The sequence below is a fragment of the Tenrec ecaudatus genome, chromosome 6 (genome assembly GCF_050624435.1).
Source record: "Tenrec ecaudatus isolate mTenEca1 chromosome 6, mTenEca1.hap1, whole genome shotgun sequence".
Classification (NCBI taxonomy): domain Eukaryota; kingdom Metazoa; phylum Chordata; class Mammalia; order Afrosoricida; family Tenrecidae; genus Tenrec; species Tenrec ecaudatus.
The window spans coordinates 80,173,506-80,195,992 of record NC_134535.1 but is presented as its reverse complement, the minus strand read 5'-3'; the positions used below and the strand labels follow the sequence as shown (position 1 = coordinate 80,195,992).

Below are 22,487 nucleotides of genomic sequence, written 5' to 3'. Positions count from 1 at the left end.
ACTCACCGAGATAGCCTTGGGTCTTCTTCTGCAGTGCAGTGACGGGGCAATCTTTATGCGCTAACAACAGCTGTTTTAACTGAGCCACTTCGTTGCGCAGTAAGGTGACTTCATTCTGGAGAAGGAAAGAGTATCAAGGAGGCTCGCTATCCACTCTTGAGCCCCGAGCTGCTGTCAGCAATGTGAGGACGGTATGCTGCCTGACGATCCTTCCTTAGATACAGCAACAACTCAGGGACAGGTCCGCATGGTCACAAACGTCAAGGACCACTGGTCAAAGGTGAGGATTGACTTAATAGGAATGACTACTACTATTTAGGACTACTGCGATTGTAGACAATCAATAATGCATATGTCTTTGGCTAAGGAAACCTACTTCTGGGAATCTATTTTACAGAACTTTCTAATCAAGTGCAGACAACGTCCATGGTAGCATTGCTGTCCTCTCAAAAAATTAGAAATACTCTAAATATCGGTACCTTATAATATAGCAATTATGGAATACATGAACTATATCGTTATTAAAAACAAAGACTAGAGTTCTGTACATATGACTAGAAATCCAGGACATACTGTTAAGCCATTGATATTAAAGTAAACACACAATTCCCCCTACTCTCTTATCAACATTATAAATGAAAGTAACAGAGAAATACATTTACAGCTGCAAGGCACACACCAAACTGATCTCCGGTGGCGAGAATGAGACTGGGACTCGCAGCCTCAAGAGGCCTTTGTTTTCATCTACACTCTTCAGATTTTAACCCCAGGCGTAGGCTTCCGGTAAGTCCTTTGTAATTACACATGTTAACAAATAATCAATAGAAGGAAAAACATTCAAAAGAATGTCTGGATTATTCTTGGCCTACTACAGTGGTTTTATCATACATATTTTTAAGACTCAGTGCAAAGAGGCTCCTTTAGGACCTGGGAATAAAGCTACAGTAGTTCCCATACAGCTAGGACTTTAGCTGCATGAATTGGGGCACATACATTGCCCTCCAAGTGCTCCAGAGTCCACTCAGATACAACTGATGGTAAAAGAGCACCATAGGGTACTTAGAGCAACCCCCTCATCCAGAGGGGCTGCGGCGGGCGTGCTCCGGTAGTAGCCTTGGAGTAGGTGCCGTGCCTTTCTCTAGGGAAGAGGTTTCAAGCCTGACTGTTAGGGGTCTCTTTGCTCTTCTTCTGGATCTGCTCTAAATACAGCACTGCCACCTTAGGAAGTTCCGCTCTATCATGTGCCCTTAAAACAAACAGAGAATCCTACTTTGCAGACTCAACGATCCCCAGCGTCACTCAGGACCACTCACACTCAGCTGAATGTTCTGGGAAGTGAGCTCCTCTGCCTTCTTCTCCAGGGAGGACACCCAGAGCTTCCGTTTCTGGCGGCAGCGGGAGGCTGCAGCCCGGTTGCGCTCCAGAAATCGCTGCCTCCGCTCATCTGGATCTTCGTCCACTGTGCGTCGCCGCCTACCCCCAGTACTTGGGGTGGGCTGAGCTGGGGAGACCTGTTGTCCAGGACGAAAGAGCAGTCACTTGATGGAAACAACAGTCTTTTCTGAACTGAACAGACTAGTGAGATCTGCTAGTAATCTGGTAACCGCAGCAAGTCTCCTCTCTACTCTCCCCCCCACCCCCCAGTTCCTTCTAGTCTTTTTGGCCCCCTCCTCAGGCAAACTTCATGGGAAACGGTTATTTCTGAGACAGACATACAAGGGAGTAGCCCAGAAAGGGGGTAAAAAGCTGCGCTAGGCGGAGCTTCCATAGCACACATGTTCCTGCTAGGAGAGCACGGCCAAACTCGCTCTGAGTCAGTGCACCCAATGGTGTCGCTCGCCTGGGAAGGTTCTCTTTGGTCAAAGAGAATTTTTTTAGTAAAAGAAGTTTTGCTTGAACCTCGTTTTTGTGATGGCAATTTAAGAGAATAGCGTGCGACTGTGAAATTTTGTTTCCTGCTTGGGAAAAATGCCACGGAAACTGTTGTGATACTGAACACAGCTTACAAGGGAAAAACTCAGTGAATGAGCGGTTTTCTTATTTCAAAAAAGGTGAAATGTCAATTGATGACAAATCTTGTCCTGGACGTCTGTCAGCTTCCCAAATGGACGAAAATGTCTCCAAAATTCATGCACGTGTGCTCAAAGACCAATGACAAACCACTGAAGAGAGGGGAAGCTATCTGGACTATCATGGAGCTCAGTTCAGCGAATTGTAAGGGACGATTTGGGAAGGAGGAGGCTAGCTCTGAAATGTGTGCCTTGGGTTCTGACTGACCAGGAAAAAGACTGTTGAGTAGAAACATGCCTTGCTTTGAAAGAATACCTCTGAAGTGACTCAGAATTTTCTTTCCAAGGTCACTAGTGGTGACAAGACATGGTACTATTCTTACGAACCCCAAAGCAAACATCAACAAGCCAGTGGAAGATGCTGTGGTCACATCACTCAAAAAAACCTGTCCAGTGAAATCAAAGATCAAGACGATGCTCATTTGTTTTTTTGATGTGAGAGGGATAGTGCACTTGGAGTTCGTTCCAACAGGTCAGACTGTTAATCAAGCTTTCTATTTAGAGGTTCTGAAGAGATTGCATAACAGTGCGCAACAAAACAGGCCTGATTTGTAGCAGATGGTGAACTGGTTTTGCCACCACGACAATGCACCTGCTCATGTAGCCATCTCAGTGTGCCAGCCAGTTTTAGGCAAAAAGACAACATGCCTCTCTTACTGACCTGACCTCACTCTCTGAAACGTTTTGTTCCGTGAATGAAGAGGGGCATGGAAGGGCAGCATTTTGCCAACACAGTAAAGTACAAAACGAGGGAGTTGCCACCAGTCATCCAAACAGATGAGTTTGAAAAAAAAAGTTTCCAAGAATGGAATCTCAGATTTGACAAATATATTGTGTCATGGAGAGTACTTTGAGGGTAATAAGGTTGTTTTGTCCAAAAATTTAAATACATAGCTTGGGAATGTTGTGGGATCCCATTTTTGGGGGTATCCCCTTGTACAGACAGGCAAAATGGAACCTGGATCTCTCTGTTTCTTAGCAATAGAGAATCTTGTAGGCAGAGAAATCAGTATCAGGGGAACTTTTAGGGACATCTTGCAAAAAAAGTCTGAGGATCAATGCTGTACACAAGCAAGAACACGTGTCGGAAAAGGAGAAAAAGGTTTTTATTTATCTCCCTATCAGCTGATATAGGCTACTACGGGGAGACATAGGTTAATGTATTTTCATTTATCACAATTATTAACATTTCTAGCAAATCCTCCTCTTTTGTTTCTACACTTCGGCTGATGTCCTTTGCCACCAAGGCACCTTTGAACCATCTTTCCTTTCTGTTAACTGACATGTGTTCATAGAAGACAAACCAAATTCACAACAGCAGACAAAAAAGAAACGATGTAGAAAGGACAACTAACTGTAGGAAATTAATGTAAAAGGGTACCCCAAATGCATTTTTCTCGGCTCTGTCACCACGAGGGAGTATGTACATGAAGCTACAGCTCTCTGCCCTTGATGGTATTCCGCCGCAAAGCGACCCTATGGGACAGAGTAGAACTGTCCCTTTGGCTTCCTAGACTTTACATCTTTATGGGAGCAGAGCCTTGTCTTTCTCTTGCAGACAACTAGTGAGTTCAAACCGCTGACCTTGTGGTTAGCAGCTCAATTCATAACCCACTAAGCCACCATGGCCTCAGTAGTAGTCCCCAGAGCTTGCACCAGTTGCATGAGACTAACCTAAGGCACTAGTAAAAGAGGGTCACGTACTCCACTCCGTCGAACCTTATGCTCTAGGGCTGGCACACAGGCACATGAGCTATCCGACTGTTGCTCTCCAGTAATACACTCAAGAGATGACTTTATCTACTCAGACGACTGCTGTCTCCTCTTTTAAGAAAAACAACAACACAGGAGAGGAAAATTTAAACTCAGAATACTGAGTTAGGGGCCTTGAGCCATTGGTTTCTACTGTCCTGAAGGCACTAAATTTCTCTGAGAAATTCATCATAATTCTCTTGAGAATGTGAACTTTCCTTTTGTCTCAAGAAAAAACAGGTAAAGGTTGGATCTTTTAAAGAGAAAAGGAGAGTGAGGATGGCAACAGATGTACAAATGTGCTTGACACAATGGATGGATGGATGGATTGTGATCAGAGTTGTACGAGTCCCCAATAAAATGATTTTTTTTAAAAAAGGGAAAGGGAAAGATTGGTTCCTAGTCTTTCATAGGTTACTAGGTAATTCATACAGTTAATGAAGGTGCAAGAACTTGCTAAACCAAAAAAAAAAAGAAAGAAAAGTGAGAAAGAAAGGAATCGGTGGCAACTAAGAAGGAAGCCACCCCATTTCCTCAAGGAGGAAAGCAGCACCACCCGGAGAGCAGGAAGGGGGGGACTGCTGCACTGTGTCCAGGGACTGACAAGCAGGGAATGAAGGGTTACAAGGGTGGGCAGGCTTGGCATCCAACAAAACCCCTTAGATGTAGGCTTTGGGTGATGCTGGCTAAATTTTAGGGTAGCACGTGGCCACTAAATGTTTGGACATGTCGTGGGAACTGATGAAGCAGGTGATGACATCAGGACAAGAGGGCTGGGCATAGGATGTAACTCCAGCAACCCATCTCAGGTCCACTGCAGACAATCTGAAATTGAGGTCTATTTAGTTTCCAAAGCAATTTGCTAAACTGAGACTACCTCCACGTTGGTTCTACATTACTGAGTGTGTTTGCACATAATGGACAAGGAGATAAAGAACTGTCCGTAAGGGTCACAGTAGCAGGAAGATACCCCCAAAAGCTGAAATCTGTTCTCCCCTCATTTATCTACTTCGTGAAAAACAGAGAGGACACTAAGAGTAAGCGGGACACAACTGGGTTCTAAGGGTCCAGCTGACCTGTGGCTGGGCTGGGGATGGGGCATCAGGGTGTTGCATGAGGAGCTGGCTTTGCTCTGGACGGGCCGTCACCATGGTGCTGGCAGTGCCCACCACCATTCCACAACCACCATTGATTGAAGAGACCTGATGGCTTAGTGTGGCTTTTAGTCTCTGTGGGGAGAGAAAAGGGGAAAAAGCAAAAAGGCTTGGTAAGAGCCAGATTCTCCCAGGGACGACAAGAGTGGGCTTCGATTTTACCAGTGACCTCACAGATAGCAAACATTTCCACATCAATTCTCCCTGAAAAGAAAATGACAGGGAACGGGAATGAGCACCTGGCTCTAAAGCGTCTGCTCTGTTCTCTGGCTACCAGCCTGCGCACAGTTGGAGGGGTGGGGGGGGGGAGGTGCTGTTGAAGTCCAGATGAAAGCTCTCTGCTGGAGCCTGGCCAAGTGCTGGTTACACAGCTACTCGCCTCTTGGCCAGCTCCCCTGCCTGCCCACCCACCCTCCATCTGTCACCCTGGAACTAAAATGGCAAGTATTCCAATCCAAACAATCTGTGCTGCCTCCTTCCACTGCCATATCCATGAACCAGACTTTAAAAGCGGAGGAGAAAAGATGGGAGCCATGAATCAGGGTCTTTTCTTTTTCTAGAATGCCCGGCATGGTGTCCTTAGCTTTGTAGGCCCCCGAAGGTTCCTTTGTACCACTCACTGGAGACACGGAGGTTGTGGGCTTTTCTCTCAGGAGAGCCAGAACTGATCGAGGCTGGGCTATACTCACCAACTTGGCTTCTGATGGCATAGGGTGGCCAGAGGGAGAAACAGAACCACTGCTATTAACTGGTGGGCCAGGGATACCAGGAATGTTGGGTACCATGGACACAGGTCTGGCCAGCTGGATCAAAAGAAAGAAGAAAGCCCGGGGGAGGCGGGGTATAATATGATTGGTTGGGAGGTAGCTTTCCAAAATGAAGTGCTTTTGAGACTGGCATGTGAGAGCCTGCTCTATGCAACCTACCCATAGGCTACACAGGGACAGCCTGGAAAGACCCTTCCCTCCTGGAGCACTACCGGGGATGGGATCGAATCCTTCAGGAGTGTGACAGACTGAGGCTGTATCTTGAGGAAAGTGATAAGCAATTTGGGAGGTGAAATCAACCAATAAGTGGGCCTGCACGATCAATTCCTAGACCAGGAGCTAATTGTCCAGATGAGTCTTTGTCTATTGTTCCATAATGCTAGATTGGCAGAGTTTAGTGAAGCGTTTGGGCGGGCTGCCATGCTCAACTACTACAGACCAGAGCCCACATTTCCCTGGGGTGCATGTGTGTTTATGCACATTCAGGTGGGAGGGAGGAGGGAGTAGTGTGTTGGTAGGGTTGGCTACACCAACTGCAGAGCTCACCGATATAACAGAAGGCATCTGTACCGGAGGCCCTGGCAGCACAGGCATGGTCTGTCCATTAGCAAGATGCATGACGAGAGGGAGGGAGCCAGTGGGAGACCTAGAGAAGACATGAAGCGCAATGCTCATAATCCAGACTTCCCCTATGCTTCTTCCTCCTGTAGTTGTAGCAGATTAGGGAAGGCCTAGGGCAGTATCGCAACAATGCACATCTCTTACCCTCCTGAAGGCGGAGGGAGCAGGGATGCTATCTATCTACCTTCACAGATGGAGAAAAAGGGCAGGATCTTTAAACCTTGCAGATTAAAAAATACCACTTAATTCAAATAGGTGAGAAGTTAATCTTGCTTGGAGTTTAAACAGTTAAATAAACATTCACACCAGTGGCATGTACACATTCTGTCTTGCCTTGAGCAGGCAGTGTTAGAACAAGGTCATCATTTTGCAGAGCTGAGTTATGTCATCTGAAGGTCAAATCTGAGGAGGTTTCACTTGTTCCTTCCATGATATGCTTTTCCTGTCCCAGTAACAGCACCTGGTTTTTTTTTCATTTTCCCTACTAGGCTCAGAGAACAATGGGCGCTCAGAAACTAAATCCCATCAACAGCCTCTAAACCAGTGGGTACCTGGGACAGGATTTCAAGTCATCCCATCAGGAAATCTGTGTGGACCATGCTAGGAGTTAAGAGAAATGGACAAACTGATAAAACTGGGAGTGTAGGAACTCAGACTAGTGCTCCTATGAACTTCTGTCAGAGTGAGGCTAAGAACTAAGCACACGTCTTGATGTGGCCTCCATCACTGTGATGAATTTCCTAAAATTACAGAGATTCTTTTACAACAAAGAAGTCGTATTAAGCCCAAAATTAAGGAAGTACTACCTCCTAAGAAATAGTCACTTGCCTACTACTAAAAAGGTCAAAGCACGTTCTCAGTGACTGCGTTTCCTTAGACTCCTATTTTTTAAAAAATCATTAGGGGCTCATACAACTCTTATCATAATCCATAATACATCAATTGTGTAAAGCACATTTATACATTCATTACCCTCATCATTCCCAAAACATTTGCTCTCTACTTAAGCTCCTGGCATCAGCTCATTTTCCCCCCTCCCTCCCCAGGTCCCCCTCCTTCATGAACCCTTGATCATTTATAAATTATTATTTTATCATATCTTGCACTGTCCGATGTGTCCCTTCACCCACTTTTCTGCCGTCCGTCCTCCAGGGAGGAAGTTATATGTAGATTCCTGTAATCGGTTCCCCCTTTCTACCTTACCCTCTCTCCACCCTCCTGGTATCGCCTCTCACCACTTGTCCTGAAGGGATCATCTGTCCTGGATTCCCTGTGTTTCCAATTCCTGTCTGTACCAGTGTACATCTTCTGGTCTAGCCAGATTTGTAAAGTAGAACTCGGATCATGATAGTGGGGGGGTGGTGGTGGGGAGGGGGGTTGGGAATTAGGAAGCATTTAGGAACTAGAGGAAAATTTCATTGTTGCTACACTGCACTCTGAATGGCTCGTCTCCTCCCCACAACAGTTCTGTAAGGGGATGTCCAGTTGCCTACAGATGGGCTTTGGGTCCTCACTCTGCACTCTCCCTCATTCACAATTATATGATTTTTTTCGTTCTTTGATATCTGATACCTGATCCCTTTAACACCTTGTGATCACACAAGCAGGTGTGCTTCTTCCATGTGGGCTTTGTTGCTTCTGAGCTAGATGGCTGCTTATTTACCTTCAAGCCCTTTTGATAGCTATATCTTTGATAGCCCGGCACCATCAGCTTTCTTCGCCACATTTGCTTATGCACACATTCGTCTTCAGATTGTATCAGGGAGGTGAGCACACAATGGTATGATATTTTGTTCTTTGATGCCTGATAACTGATCCCTTCGGAACCTCATGATCTCACAGGTTGCTGTGCTTCTTCCATGTGGGCTTTGTTGCTTCTGAGCTAGATGGCTGTTGTTTACCTTCAAGCCTTTAAGACTCCAGATGCTATATCTTTTGATAGCCGGGCACCATCAGCTTTCTTCACCATATTTGCTTTGTCTTCAGTGATTATGTCAGGAAGGTGAGCATCATGGAATGCCAGTTTAATAGAACAAAGTACTCTTGCATTGAGGGAGTACTTGTGTGGAGGCCCAATTAGAGTCTTATTTCATCATATAAGTTCACAATGTGGAAAGAGATTGCCTTCACTGTTCCTTCTTGCTCTTTTACTTACCCCAGTTGCCTGTTTGATGGTGGAGCCTGAGTGATGACGGAGGTTGGGGAGGGAAGGGTTGGGTGAAGAGGATCATAGGCCAAGTGGAGAGGCAGGGAGCCAGGGCGTACGATGGTGGGCGTGGGGGTAGAGAGCACAACAGGCTTTGGGGCAACCTCCTGGGAAGAAGAGACCAACAGATCACAAAAGGCTCTACGGGGATGCTTACAGGGAAATACATCACTGGTAAAATCTTATATATATTAAATGTAAAGAGCACAAGAAGTACGCCTGTAACTAATGGCCTGATTCTATCAAGTTCACAGACCTGTACCTCACTCAACCAATTAGCAAGAATCTTGGAATAACAACCCTTGGCTCCTTTCCTTTCTTTCAGAGCCGATGACTATGTGAATGAAACGACAGCTGGAAAATAACTTGAAATCTTGGGAGAAGTACTGCAGCACTACATGAATTCCAGGACTGTTAGAATTTTACTATCGTCCTAAACTTGATACCTCAGTGACCCGTGAGCTGTATTGGGAAAAGACAGTTATAATTGTGATAAGGCAGCCTAGTATCTCTTATAGCCCAAACCCAACCTACTGCCACCCAGTCAATTCCCACTCACAGCAGCCCTAGGTGAAGTTTCTACGACTGCAGCTCTTCGTGGGCGCAGACAGCCGGACCTGTCTCATAAGGAGTGGCTGAGGGAGTTGGGATCCTAACCCTTAACCCACAGAGCCACCACAATTGCTTACTATTGCCTCTATAGATTCCTTAAAAAAAAAAAAAGGGGACGGAAGCTTGAATAATGAATCATCTTTTAATGAAACAAACGGTGTTCTTTCTTTTCTTTTTTTAACAAACTGCTTTCATGTTAGGGTTTAGGTCGTCAGTAGTCCCCCAGACAACTTAGGAGGTGGTTGCTGGTACAAAGGGGGGGGGGTAATGAATGGGATGGCTGTAAAGTTTATGGAGGGGTTCGTTTTGAGAGATGTCATCCACTAAATTTGGGGGAGAAGTAGGATGAGGCACTACCCACATTGTTGCTCTTGTTAGGTACTGTCGGGTCACTTCCACCTCCTAGTGACCCTAAGTACAACAGAACGAAGCACTGGCCCCATACCATCCTCACACTCCCTGCCATGCTTAGGTCCACTGCTACTGCCACAGCGTCCATTTCCCTGAAGGTGCCCCTAGTGGATGTCAACAATAACAGCCTCTGGCAGAGGGATGGGGTGCGCAGGAGCTTCTGAAGTTCTCATCTAGTGTTTGGCTGCTGGTTGCACGGATGTGTCAACTTTGTGACCGTGCCTGGAACTGTATGTCTACTTCAGGTTCATGCACTTTTATGTTTGTGTACTATACTTTAATCACTTTAATACAAATGATATTCCATAAAAATTCTTCTTTAAAACTAAAAATAATCAGAATCCTGGTAGATACTTCCTTTGTATCACTAGAAGTCTTCTTTCTGGGAAGATGGTTTTCCTTAATTGTTTACTCTTTGTGATTACATGACTTCTCTTTATTTATTCATTTATTTAAACAGTTTTATTGGAACTTAATCCACAGATCACACAATTCAATAGTTCAATCATATCCAGAAGAGTTGTAAAATCATTTACCATGATTAACTTTCTCCGGCCCCCACCCCGCCATGGTTAAATCACTTTTAAAATTAGTTCTAGTGCTCCCTTCCCCCTCCCACATCTATTGCTTGTCTCCCCACCCCCCCTGTCTCCCACCCCACCCCTCCCTCCCCTAAAAACCCTTGCATCAGTTCTTATCTCTGTGCGTCTACTCCTGCTGCGCTTCACAAACAGGAAGGCCCAACGGAAACAAAATAAAAGTGGTAAGGATTAAATAGTAATCATACCAAGATAAAAAGTACAAGCAGTGAGTAAGAAAGAAAAGACTACTGTGAATATTTAAAAGGGCAGGGAAGAAACTGTCATAGAACTAGCAAGAAATACTTGCATCTAGAAGGATTTCAGGTTGGGTCAAGAGGGAGGTCAAATGACCAAGTATCAAATCTGATCCAGTATGATCAGGATTGCAATGATCCCTCTGACAGTAAAGCAGTTCAAGACCCTTGCCTGTGGCTCCTGGGGATCTGCCAGTGGCTTAATCTGGCTAGATGCTCTGCAGATGGGTTTTGGGTTCCCACTGTCCTCCACAGCCTTCTACAAATTAGGTGTTCTCAGCGTAGGCTCTGGTACTTTTCCCTTTGTCCTATTTGAATTTCATTATTGTCGTCTTTGGATCACACAAGCTGGTGTGCTTCTTCCATGTGGACTCAGTCCACTCCTCGCTCAGATGGCTGCTTGTTTGAATACAAGTCCCCAGACACTATTCTGATTGATAGCCGGCACCATCTATTCATTCTCTTTATTTTTAATTGAGGCAGAACACAAACAGTAAAGCATATTAATCAAAGGTATGCAGCAAAGTGACTTTCTAGAGATGTAAAAGCAAGACAGAGACCACTTCTAGAAGCTGAGAAACTCTCTTGTGTTCTAGCCGGTCCATAATGCCTTCCTCACTAACCAGAGGCAAACAATTTTGAGTCTGTCATCATCAACTAGTCTTGCTTCTGCTCATGTAAATAGAGTCTTGCACTATGTACTTTGGTTTAGCTTCTGGTTGTTATTCAATAAAATATACTGTACACATCAGTTCATTCTTTTAAAATGTCATATATGTCACATTTCATAAATATACCCCAGCTTATTAATTTTTCAAAATTGATAGGACAGTTAATTACTTGCAATTTTTTTGTTATTATAAATGCAACTTTTATGGCTCCATGGACTGGTTGGGTCAGTAAACAAAACAACCACAACAAAAAGAACCACAATGCCCAAGTTCACTGCCATGGAGTCAATTCCGATAGGACAGAGTGGAACGGCCCCTGTGGGTCTCTGAAATGGTAAATCTCTACAGGAGTAGAAAGCCTCATTTTTCTCCCATGGAGTGATTGGTGGTTTTGAATGGATGACTTTGAGGTTAGCAGCCCAACACATAACCCATTATAACACCAGGGCTCAGTGAATTGGTATAATTCATATAAATCCTCAAAATAATTAACATTTATCTAAATACAATCAACCCTCATGAATGCTATACTATTTATAAAACTAATGAATCAAAACTTGACCTATCAACTGATATTTGGTATGAGTCTTGGTAGAGAGTTTTACCTTCTCCTTGAGTGGTGGGGTGCAGGCACTAGAGGCAGGGCTGTCGGGTGGGGATGAGTCTACCTCCACTGGTTCTTCTTCTTTGATTTTGATATCTGGTGTGGAAGGCAGAGACATGTCAAGGGGCCCAGCAGCAGCCTGTTAAAGAAGAGAAATGAGCAGAATTCAACCCCATGATTCCCTTAAGGTTCAAATCTAATTCTTTACAGTTATGAGATGAGAGAATATGTTTCCAGAAGCCAAGCCTTTGGTCAAAGTATTGACCTGCAAGTTAGGGAAATGTAGATCCTAACAACAACAACAACATATTTCATGGAAAACTCTGGCCAAATAAATTTAACTTCTTTGGGTTTTAGTCTGTGTAACTATAAAATGTAGATAGCATAATCCATACAGTGAAGAAAGTAATAAACACTCATGCCAATAGGATCATGATCATGTATTTTAACACACTGCTTTAAGCAAAGTAAAACGATTTCTTGAATCAGGTCCCAGTCTAGTCCCAACGAGAGCTGGTGGCTGTGGGAGAACTGACAATCCAAATGACTAAGCTACTCAAGTGTCAGAAGTATCTGAAGATAAACTAGCTATTAAAGTTCTGCAAATAAGATAGGAAACATCTTTTGTGATTTCATCCTAAGATCTGGTACTATAAGCTTGCAGTTTTAACCAGATAGCTCTTTGGGGTAACAAAAAAAGGCTGACCAGCTGATCAGTGGGCGGGCGGGGGGGGGGGGAAGAGAGAGAGACAAAACTTGGCCTTGGAACCCCCAATGGAGAAAGCCAGAAAGGAAAGAGGATACTTTGGGGCAGTAGTAAGATGAACTCACTAAGCTGTGGTGTCACGAATAGCTCTGCAGGGAGCCGTTGAGATAATGGCCTCAACACTACACTATGCCTGGAGGGTTGGAGAGGGAATCTGGTTTCATGACAAAGCAGAACTTTTCTTTTGCTCTGCTCATACTCTAGGTTTCTTGGTGAACCCACTACCATCAAGTTGATTCTGACTCATAATGACCCCACACAAAGTTTGAGGCTGTAAATCTTTATGGAGAGGCTGATGGGTTTGAACTACCAACCTTATGGTAGCAGTCTAATGCTTACACCACAGCACCACCAGGACTCCTTGGTCTCTTGGTGAGAAAAGAGACTATTTTCAATTCTTCCCTTGCTATCTTCTCGGTAGCTGAGTAAACTAAAGATAATAGATGTACACTGTGTTAGGAAAGGAGCTAAGAGTTAGTGGGTGGTGGGTTAAGCACTGAGCCACTAACTGTAAGGTTGTTGGTTTGAACTCATTAGTCACTCCTCTGGAGACAAAATGAGGCTGTCTTCTCCCATCAAGATTCACAGTCTAGGAAACCCTAAGGAGCAGCTCTCCTCTGTCTTACAGGGTGGTTGAGAGTAGGAAGCAACTCGATGTAGTGGGTTAAGGTAGGAAAGGTGGTACTGGCTCTTGCTTCCTCCATTTTGATGAGGGTGAGTGACAGCAAAGATGGTTTCATTTCTATCCTCATTTGTTTTATATTACTAAAACAATCTGTTTCAATTTAGTGAATTCTGGGATTCCCAGAAGTCATAGGGACAGCCTCTTAAGTCGATAAAAGCAAAGGTTGAAAACACCATTGGGGCATCTCTAAGAAAAGCTGCGGCTCAGAGAGCTTCAAGCCCACTGAACACGCCTGGAAACCATCTCTCACGAGCCCGTGCTTCTCATCGAGAGGGGGTTAGCGCCCCCTCCACACAGGCAGGAAGGAACACTGGGGAAGGAATGCCCAGTGAAGAATGGCCTGGTCAGTTGTGAATCAGCCTTTCACAAGTATCCACCGAGCTAAAGTGGCAGTGGGAAAGTCTTGCCACTTTGGGCAAAATGAGATGCTAGTTTTCTTGAATTTGTCTACAATGCATTTGAAATAAAATCCCTCACATCTTGGTGGAAGCAATTTGATGAACTCCTTTGTGCTGGGAGAGGAGGGAGAGGGCGGTTTCGGAAGTGAGGTAGTAAAATTAATTAAACTTTTAGGTTGTAGCAACAGTGTGATGAAATACTTGGGTCTCTACCATAAACGCAGCAGTGAGAGATTGATTAGTTCACCATCTGAAGTAGAAGTAGGGACACACGGCACTGCGTTTCTCTGCTTTCCGCCAGCTGGGCGAGGGCGGTGGCACGCAGAGCAGCTCAGAGAAAGTCAAGGGGCTGGGGAGAGTGCCAGAGATAGGACACTTTTGAGTTTGCATTCTTATAATTTTAAGCTAAATGAAAGAGAAGAAGAAGCACAAATATCTTGATTTACCTGCTCTCCCCCTCATAGAAGGAAAGAACTCCTATGGGAAATTTTCTTATGTTCTAGCTTTTCTGTATTCTGATGAGATGCTATGCCTTTGTGCACCAAGCAATTATGAGAAGTACAAATGATTCTGGATATGCCGTTTGGAGTCTTCTAAATCATTTTGGAATACAGACATGATTTTAAATAATAAAAGCCTAGAATTTTTAATTCCAAAGAAGAGTGCCACTATCATCTTCCAATTCCCTTTCTCACCAAACCTCCCCTGTTCGATGAAACTAGCTTCTTTTTATTCTGCTTATTTAAATATTATCTCTGGTCTTTTAAACTAAGGGATTGCCCAGGGATCTTGAATAAAAAGATGAAAATCAGAAATACAGTCCCACCAGATTAACAGCAATGCCAACATTTACCCAGTCCTACAGTATCCGCATTAGCAGCCAACGTGCCACTAGATTTCCTTTGTGAGCGCGTCAGTGGCCTACTTTGTCCTTGGGGCCTATAGACTAAGTCTAACCCCTCTTTCTGGTGAAGACCATGTTGCTTTTTGAAGACCACAATTTTGTGGACATTTTCCTGTTCCTAGGTAAAACATCAATTTCTTTAGACGTCCCTGAAATTACATAATCACTAGTTCTTTCGCCATCCTGGTTTATCAACTTTGAAAGGAATTGATTAACATATTTCTTTAAATTTATGCCTTGGCTATCACTAGAAATCTACTGAGGTCAGTAACCACATGTAATTGATCTCGAATTTCAAGTGCTGAAAAATAGAAGAGTAAAAATTCAATACAATGAAAAAAATTCAATAAATGATCAAATGAAAACAGTCCAGGTGCAAAGTATGCTCAGCTTAGAAAACACTAGGATTTGGGCAACAGAATGTTATCTAAAAATCCAGAGCCATTTCATAATACTTTAACATATTTAAGATAGTATTTTTTTTAAGTAGATTACTGGGGGGGGGGGGCGGCAACTGATTTTAAGTGAAGATTGTACTTATCAGTCACATGATCTTTAAAGACCTGGGAAGTTAACTAGGATCAGTAGTACTATCTGATTCTGTGGAACAAGTGTCAGTGACGTCCCCAGGTTAAGGCAGACTAGGAAGCAAGGCCTGGCATCAGCTAGTGAAAATCCTATGAATCACAGTGACACATAGGGTCACTATTAGTTGGGCCAACTTGAAGGCAACTAACAATAATAATCTCGGTCTACAGAATTAAGCCTATAATTCTGTGCTCTAACCAATTAAACAACCTGCCCCAAAGAACAAAGAAAATTGCCTAGGTCTGAACCAGTTTTCTGCAAATGTCCCAAATTCTTGCCTTTTTCTCATCATCATCGGAAGCTTTCTTGAATTCATGTTCAAAGGAGCTCGCGAGTTCATTGAAGAGCCCCACCTCCTCACAGTTCTTTAGGAATCTAGTCGGAGTAGGAGTTTGATCTGTAGACATGAAAAGAAAAGGACATTTTTAGTTTGCTCTGAAATGGACAGGTACAGGCTTATAGAGTTCCGGTTCTGGTTGAGACCCTCACTCGTGTCGCCTCCCAGTGCAGAGTGGGATTGTGCCACACAGGGTTTTCCTGAAGCACATTACCAGGCCATTCTTTTGAGGTTCCTATTAACTGGACTTGAATAACTGCCCCATCCCAAACTCTCGAGAGTTTACAGAGCATGTATTTTTATTCTATCTGGAGAAAGATGGCCTCTGAGTTAGAACAAATTTATTTTTACTGAGCTCTAGTAGGTGGAAGGGAGTCCTGGTGGTGCTGTTGGTTAAGCATACTGGACTACTACTACCTGCAAAATCAGCAGTTCAAAGCCACCAGCAGTTCAAACGCTCCTTGAGAGAAAAATGATGCTGTGCTCCAGCAAAGTTTAACAGTCTCAGAAATTTTACGTGGGTTCACGATGAGTTGGACTCAACTCCATGGCAGTGGGTTTAGTAGGTGAAAAGTGAGCCTGGTGGTAGAGCCGTTCAGGTGGCTGGATGCTAATCAAAGGGGTGGTGGGAGAAGGATGGCTCCCTCTGTTTCTGGAAAGATTACTCTTGTAGACCATTCCACTCTGGGGCGATTCTACTCTGCCCAACAGAATCACTGAGTTCGAATCAAATAGACTGGTGGGTTTGGGTTTTTTCCGGTTAGCGAAGGCTGATGCTAGAACTGGTGTCTGTCTGTGCTGTGTTGCCTCAAGGCCAGCAGGGGGAAGACAGAACAATGTTTTGTTGTGTGAGTCAAAAGACTACCTGTGAACCAAAATTGGTTTGAAAACAAAACCACCTACCCAGGTGGAGCTTTATGAAATCTCCAGATTTGATAATGAAGTACAGTAAAGTGACATTTTCTCTTTAACCTGTTCCCTTCCGAAGTCTGAAGGGAACAGGTCTAAGGAGATGGAATGTTAAAAGTCTGATAAGAAGAAACTGTACATCAGACGTTGCCTTTTCTTCCTGAAGTCATTAAACAAGAAACACCACTGAGGTAAGGGTCTGATACCTTCTGAAGTCACTCTAGGACTATGTAGGGGTTAAAGAAAGAGACAGGGAGCTCACCCAGCAGAAAAGGAAACTGTAAACAATAGAGCTCATTTCACAGAGACTAGGGCCCAGAGCAAATTCCTGACAGCAGGATGTGTGGACTTGATTTGCCAGCCAAAATACCCCCTCAGGGGCTGCTCAAGCCTTTGCTCAGCACAGGGCCTCTGCCCTTGGGAAGAGGAAGGTTGGGGGGCCCAAGGAACTTTTCCAACTTGAACTTTGAGATTTGCATTTATCTTTGCTGGTCCTGCTTTTCTAGGTTTTCTCGCCCAGCTCAGTTGAGTCTTGTTCTTTGATTCTAACTCTATCATCCTCTTGGTTATTCTTGACAAGCCAGCCACCACGGGGATTCTTCTCAAACCTCAACCCCGCTAGACTGAATTACCGAACAAGAACAAAGTCTGAATAGTATTTTAAGGAATAATATCTGGGATTAGGAATGCTTCTTCCAGCATGAGCAATTAGGAATAGTCCAGGGGGATTTTGGATGGAAATGACTTTTGTTTTTTACATTTAAACAAAACCTCTTCTGCATCATCAGAGTGTTTGGAAAAGTCACCACTACCTTTCAAAAATAGATTTAAAAGGCTCTGTGACAGCTTTGATTGTCCAACAATAAAGCCACTTTGCCTCCGTCCCTGGCAGAATAGTGGAATATCTGCCTTTCTGCTTAGAGTGCTTCAGTAAAAGTCTATACGAAATCACAACTCAAGTGGAACAGGAGGGGGCAGCTAAGAGACTTTTTGGGTCTCTGATCTGAAGTTCATATGAACTTCTCTTGCACCCCGTTACTCATATTCATTTTTGGCTTTTATTTCAAAAGCTCCTGTGTGCTAAATCTCATTTTTGACCTTCCAGGTATCCTCTAAGCTTCAACTGGCTCCTGAATGAACAGTCTGAAAATGTATAAGCAAATTCTGAGCCTACTCTGATGATTCCTAAGAAATCACCAAGTGTTTACTGAACACTTCCTCTGTGTTTCGGTACTGCATGCGTGCACTTGTGTGCCTCTTAGAGGAGAAGGGGAAGGGATAGAGAAACATTCTCCAGATACAAGACATGATTTCTGCCCTTCAGAATTAGAGAATGGTTTCTAGTTGAGGAAATCACACTAATATATCTAGGAAGCACCATATGCCAGCCCTCCAAAGCACCATCATGCACAATAAATACAAAAATATAAGTACCACGTATGGTAAAGAATAAACTTATTCTAGACATGAAAATAAAGATAAATTAAAGTGACCCAAGCAGTTTGTGCTCAACTGCTAGCTGAAAAGGCTGTGGGCTGATCTTACCCAGCAGTGTCATTGAAGAAAATAGTTGGTGATCTGCTCCCATTAAATTGGTAGCAAAGAAAATCCTATGAAGCAATTTTATTCTGTAACACATGGGGTTGACAAGAAGTCAGGAAATGTTTCAGGTTGGACCTTAAAGAATGGCTTTGCATGTTAGAACAAGAGGGAGAACAAGAGGGAAGGCAGAGGAACAAGACCGATGAAGGCACAGAGAGAGGCAGGCACCATGTGTAGATGAGAAGGCAGAAGGCATGTAACGATGTAGATAGATCAGCTGGATATAACACTGGGTGAATATCAGGTGCAAACAGCCTTAAAATAATAGGAAATAGGAAGACAATGACAGATTTTGAGCACAGGAGCAGAACGGAAGGGATTTTCTAGTAGTATACATAATGAATTAGAATGAGGACTGAGAAGCCAGTGAGACCATGGAATAACAAACATAATGAGGATATTGGAATCAGGAAGAAACAAACCAGTGAGAATTTGAAGAAAGAAACTTGAGAATGCTATCAGTGAATAACAGAAGAGGTAAGTTCAGTCTTATACAACAAGACTATAAAATGACAAAAAGCCAACTAAAAATATTCAATAAGGGTCTGGAACACATGGAAGATACCAGGTCTTAAGATTCCTAGTATTAATATTGTTTGTGTTATTCACTTATACTTTGCAAATATTTACTCTTCTCTGAGACTTTTGTAAACATCATCAATGTCAGTGCCCTCACGTTCTTGCCCCAGGGATTACGCCTGGCACACAGGAGACACTTAATAAGTTTTTGCTGAATTAAGAAGGTATATGAAATCTATAAGGGTGTTGTAGCTACATAATCTGGTGTCAATTTAGGACTTGAGAGGATTAAGAGTGAAGGAGTGGACTGCAATCGGGTCATAGCCAATGAGGTCTGTGTGGACAGGGCCTTCTCCTGAGGATTCTGGGAACTCCTGTATTTCCTTCTTGGAGGCAGGACACTCTCTCTCTTGGTTCACTCCCGTGGAGACTCTCTACTGACAAAGCTGACTCCCTGAGAGACATTTCTGAGGAGAAGCCACATGAAGTTACCCTGAGGCGGAGTTCTGAAGATGAAGGAACCACGTGGAGACCCCTGCCAGCACTGAGATGCTTACAATGCCACTGGATCCACAAGACTTCCAACCCACTAGCCTGTGGTCTTCCCGCATTCGACAACATTGCATGTGGTTAGTGAATCTGAAGAGGATTTTATAGATTGGTATCCGACATATGGGCTAATATTTGACCTGTGGATTTGATCTGGGCTGGGATATTTTCTCAATATCCAACTGCTCTTGTATATAAAGCTCTTTCTTATACATATATGAGTGTGTCTATGAATTTGTGTCTCTAGTCTACCCAGACTAACACAAGGGGCAAGTCTCTTTCTTCATGGAAGAGTATGTTGGAGAGGTTTTACTCTCCTTTACCACCTCTAGAGTAGCATTTGGGGTAGTTAGGTCCTAAGAATTATGGTTATTATTAATGTTAACTAATTGTATAAAATTAATATTAATATTGGCGATAATATTCACAGATATAATTGCCACAAACTAAGTACTCTTTTGGTTAAACATTGAGGTAAACTTCTTGTTGAAAGACCTGGGCTAAAACAGAGCCTCTCGTGGTATCAGAGAAAGAGCCTGCTTTAGTTCGCATGTGTATCTAGTCCAAACTGGCCCAAGAGAACTGCCGCATGGTTTCAAGAGCACTTGCCGAGCGCACTCCCCTGAGAGTGGCATTTGTAAGCAAGACAGTGGTGACTAAAACTATGGGTGAGATGTTTCCGGTCACCCAAATTGGCTTAGAAAAGTCCCCCCCCCCCCCGACTACATGGTTGGAGTTTGGAAATGTGCCCTCTGTCTAGGTTCAGGAGGAACACGGAATGTACAAACTGACAATCTGCCTGCCCAGGAAAACTGACACCCAGAGGAAGAGAAGAAGCCAGGCTGAGTGCAGCCTTCTGGCCTTTTGTTCACGCTCTCACTATGTGTAGGAAGAAAGAGGCGTCTTTGGTCCGTAAGCCTTCGGAAGTCTTAGTAAAAAGACAGTAAGCAAGGCTCAAGCGAAACCCCAACACAGCACCCTCCGAACGGGATATTGTTATTAGAAATGGAATACAGGGCACAATAGAAACTTGGGAGCTTTTAGAGTTCCTTTTTCCTGATTAAATGCAGATCACATAAGGGCTCTTAATGGGAAAAGGGGAGTAAGGCTCCCAGTGCATCTGGTCCCCGGTATTAATCTTAACTGTCGGGTGTTATCAAGGCACGTGGCTTTTGGGGCTGCAAATACCTGCAATGATGACTGAGTCAGTTCGGGCTGGGCCAAATTTCAATGTCATCTCATGCTTGTGTTTATGAACTGCCAGGTGGTCCTCGTTTGTAAATCTCTGAAATGAAACAGAAACGGAGATGTGAAAAAATAAAATAAAATACGCGATTCATTGTCCTTTTTAATATGCTCCCAGACATCCGAAAACAAGGCTGGTCCCTGGAAAGAGAAGCAGGTGAGGAAATGGCAAGGGGAAAACCTGGAAGTAATGAAAAAGGAGAAGAAATGGAGAAGAGAGAATGGAAAGGGAGAGAAAGAAGAGCTAAAAATCAGAGAGGAGCGCAGAGGGGGAAGACGGAGCACCAACTGCTCTGTAATAGTAAGTCCAAGCGAGCGAAATGGACAGATTGTTGGTGAAGTGGAGTCCAGGCAGGAGGCTCCAAATGAAAAAAACAAAACATTAAGGCAAACTCTTAGTGAACAAGGGAAAAATAATTTTTAATAATAATAATAAAGAGAGAAGGGAAAGGTTGGGCAGTCATTGGTCATCACAAAATTGGAAATTTAGAATGAAGCTCTTCATGGTGGGGCTGAATTGACGATTTTATGAGGGGCTAGCAGGGAGATAAATTATGCAGGATTAGGAGAACCATTTAATTTCCTGGCCCCCACAGTGCTGCAGCAGGCGCCTGCGCGCCTATTTGGCTCAGAGTTTTAATGAGCCAGGACGGAGCTGTAGAGGACCGAGGCCCAGTGGCCAGCAGTAACAGCACACACCAGCCCCATCGGCCAAATGCTGTCTCCCCTCATCCGGCAGCTCGCCTGGGCTCCATCAGCCATAAAGGGAGCAGCACAATGCTGCTGGCTGTATAATGGTGGGATCAAAATGCAAGCAAGAGGGCTTTGTTTTTCCCTCCGAGGGTTGGGGGGAACCTATAGGCAGGATGAAGAAAAAAGGATTTTGTTTAGGGGTCTGAATGGAAGGACAATGAAATTGTGAGGCCAGGTCTGCCCCAGTTTATGAAGTAAGACAGGATTACTGGACAATAATTTATGAGCCTGTCCCTCCTTTAAAAGGGAGAGGTGAAGTGAACAGATAAACAGCAATAATTCAAAATAATAATATCCTCAGAATTCCCAGCGAGAATGGCTGACCATGTTCCTTTATTAATACATGCCTGGAGCAACTCACGGCTTGGATGCTGCAGCCTCCCTCATCCCCTTCACCACTAAGGCTCTGAAGCACGGCTCCAAGGTCTTTTTACCCTTTGAAACGGGGATCTGTAAGCCTCCTCTTTTCATTTCCTTCCTTAGGTACATACTTCCTAGTGAGCACTCGACTTCATTCCTCTTTTCTACAAGTCTTCCTGAAAGCAGCCAGTTAGACAGGAGTTGGACCCATACCAGCTCCTACCCAGTCACGAGTGCAAAGCCCAGCTGTCAAGGTGACAGTGGTCTCTCCTTGAATTTGCTCTGAACTCTGTGACAAGGGCAGTCAGTGTAAGATTCAAAATCCTTTCAAAGTCCTTTCAAAATGAAGGGTAGAGGGAAATTTCAATTCAAAGTATGAGGAACCAAGAAGGAAAACAGAAGACTGCCTTAGCTTCCAATGGATGTAGGACAAAACTGAATACAGTATATTCAGCTAAAATAAGAACTTTCATGTCTCTATCATTGGCTACCACAGTTAATATTCCAGTCACAGATTTTTCCCTGAGGAAAAGAGTGGGACTGAGGGGAGAGCAGAGGTTATCTAGTGCAGCAGTAACAGAAACACCACACGTGAGGAGTTGAAGAAACACATATACTTGTGTATAAGCCGGGTTTTTTTAATTTTTAAAATCATTTTATTAGGGGCTCATGCAACTTTTTTTTTTCATTTCTTAACAGTCCATGTAAGTGGTTTTCTTTAAAATTTTAAATCGTTTTATTAGGCGCTCATTACAACTCTTATCACAATCCATACATACATCAGTTGTGTAAAGCACATTTGTACATTCATTGCCCTCATCATTCTCAAAACATTTGCTCTCCACTTAAGCCCCTGGCATCAGGTCCTCATTTTCCCCCTCCCTCCCTGCTCCCCCCTCCCTCATGAACCCTTGATAATTTATAAATTATTTTGTTATACCTTGCCCTGTCTGACGTCTCCCTTCACCCAATAAGCTGAGTTTTTCCAGCACATTTTTAATGCATTTTTTGTGGTAAAATTAGGTGTCTCGGCTGATATTCGGGTTGGCTTATATTCAAGTATATATGGTATGTCCTTTCATGATTGAGTACTGTATATACCTGAGTATAAGCCCATCTGAATATCAGCTGAGGCACCTAATTTTACCACAAAAACGGCACTGAAAATGT

The 22,487-nt window shown here is 43.7% G+C and overlaps 1 protein-coding gene across 3 annotated transcripts in view; it reads right to left on the bottom strand.

Annotated features, from left to right (window-relative positions):
- LOC142450085 (cyclic AMP-dependent transcription factor ATF-7) overlaps positions 1-22,487 on the bottom strand; it is a 92,926-nt gene that overhangs the window by 12,526 nt on the left and 57,913 nt on the right. For all 3 annotated transcript variants that reach the window (XM_075551575.1, XM_075551574.1, XM_075551576.1), the window contains exons 3-11: positions 20,148-20,244; positions 15,322-15,440; positions 11,704-11,841; positions 8,519-8,676; positions 6,289-6,388; positions 5,665-5,778; positions 4,898-5,050; positions 1,314-1,511; positions 7-115 (exon numbers count right to left, since the gene is read on the bottom strand). In XM_075551575.1, the coding sequence (XP_075407690.1) occupies positions 7-115; positions 1,314-1,511; positions 4,898-5,050; positions 5,665-5,778; positions 6,289-6,388; positions 8,519-8,676; positions 11,704-11,841; positions 15,322-15,440; positions 20,148-20,244 (1,186 nt within the window). The remainder of the gene's footprint in view (positions 1-6; positions 116-1,313; positions 1,512-4,897; positions 5,051-5,664; positions 5,779-6,288; positions 6,389-8,518; positions 8,677-11,703; positions 11,842-15,321; positions 15,441-20,147; positions 20,245-22,487) is intronic.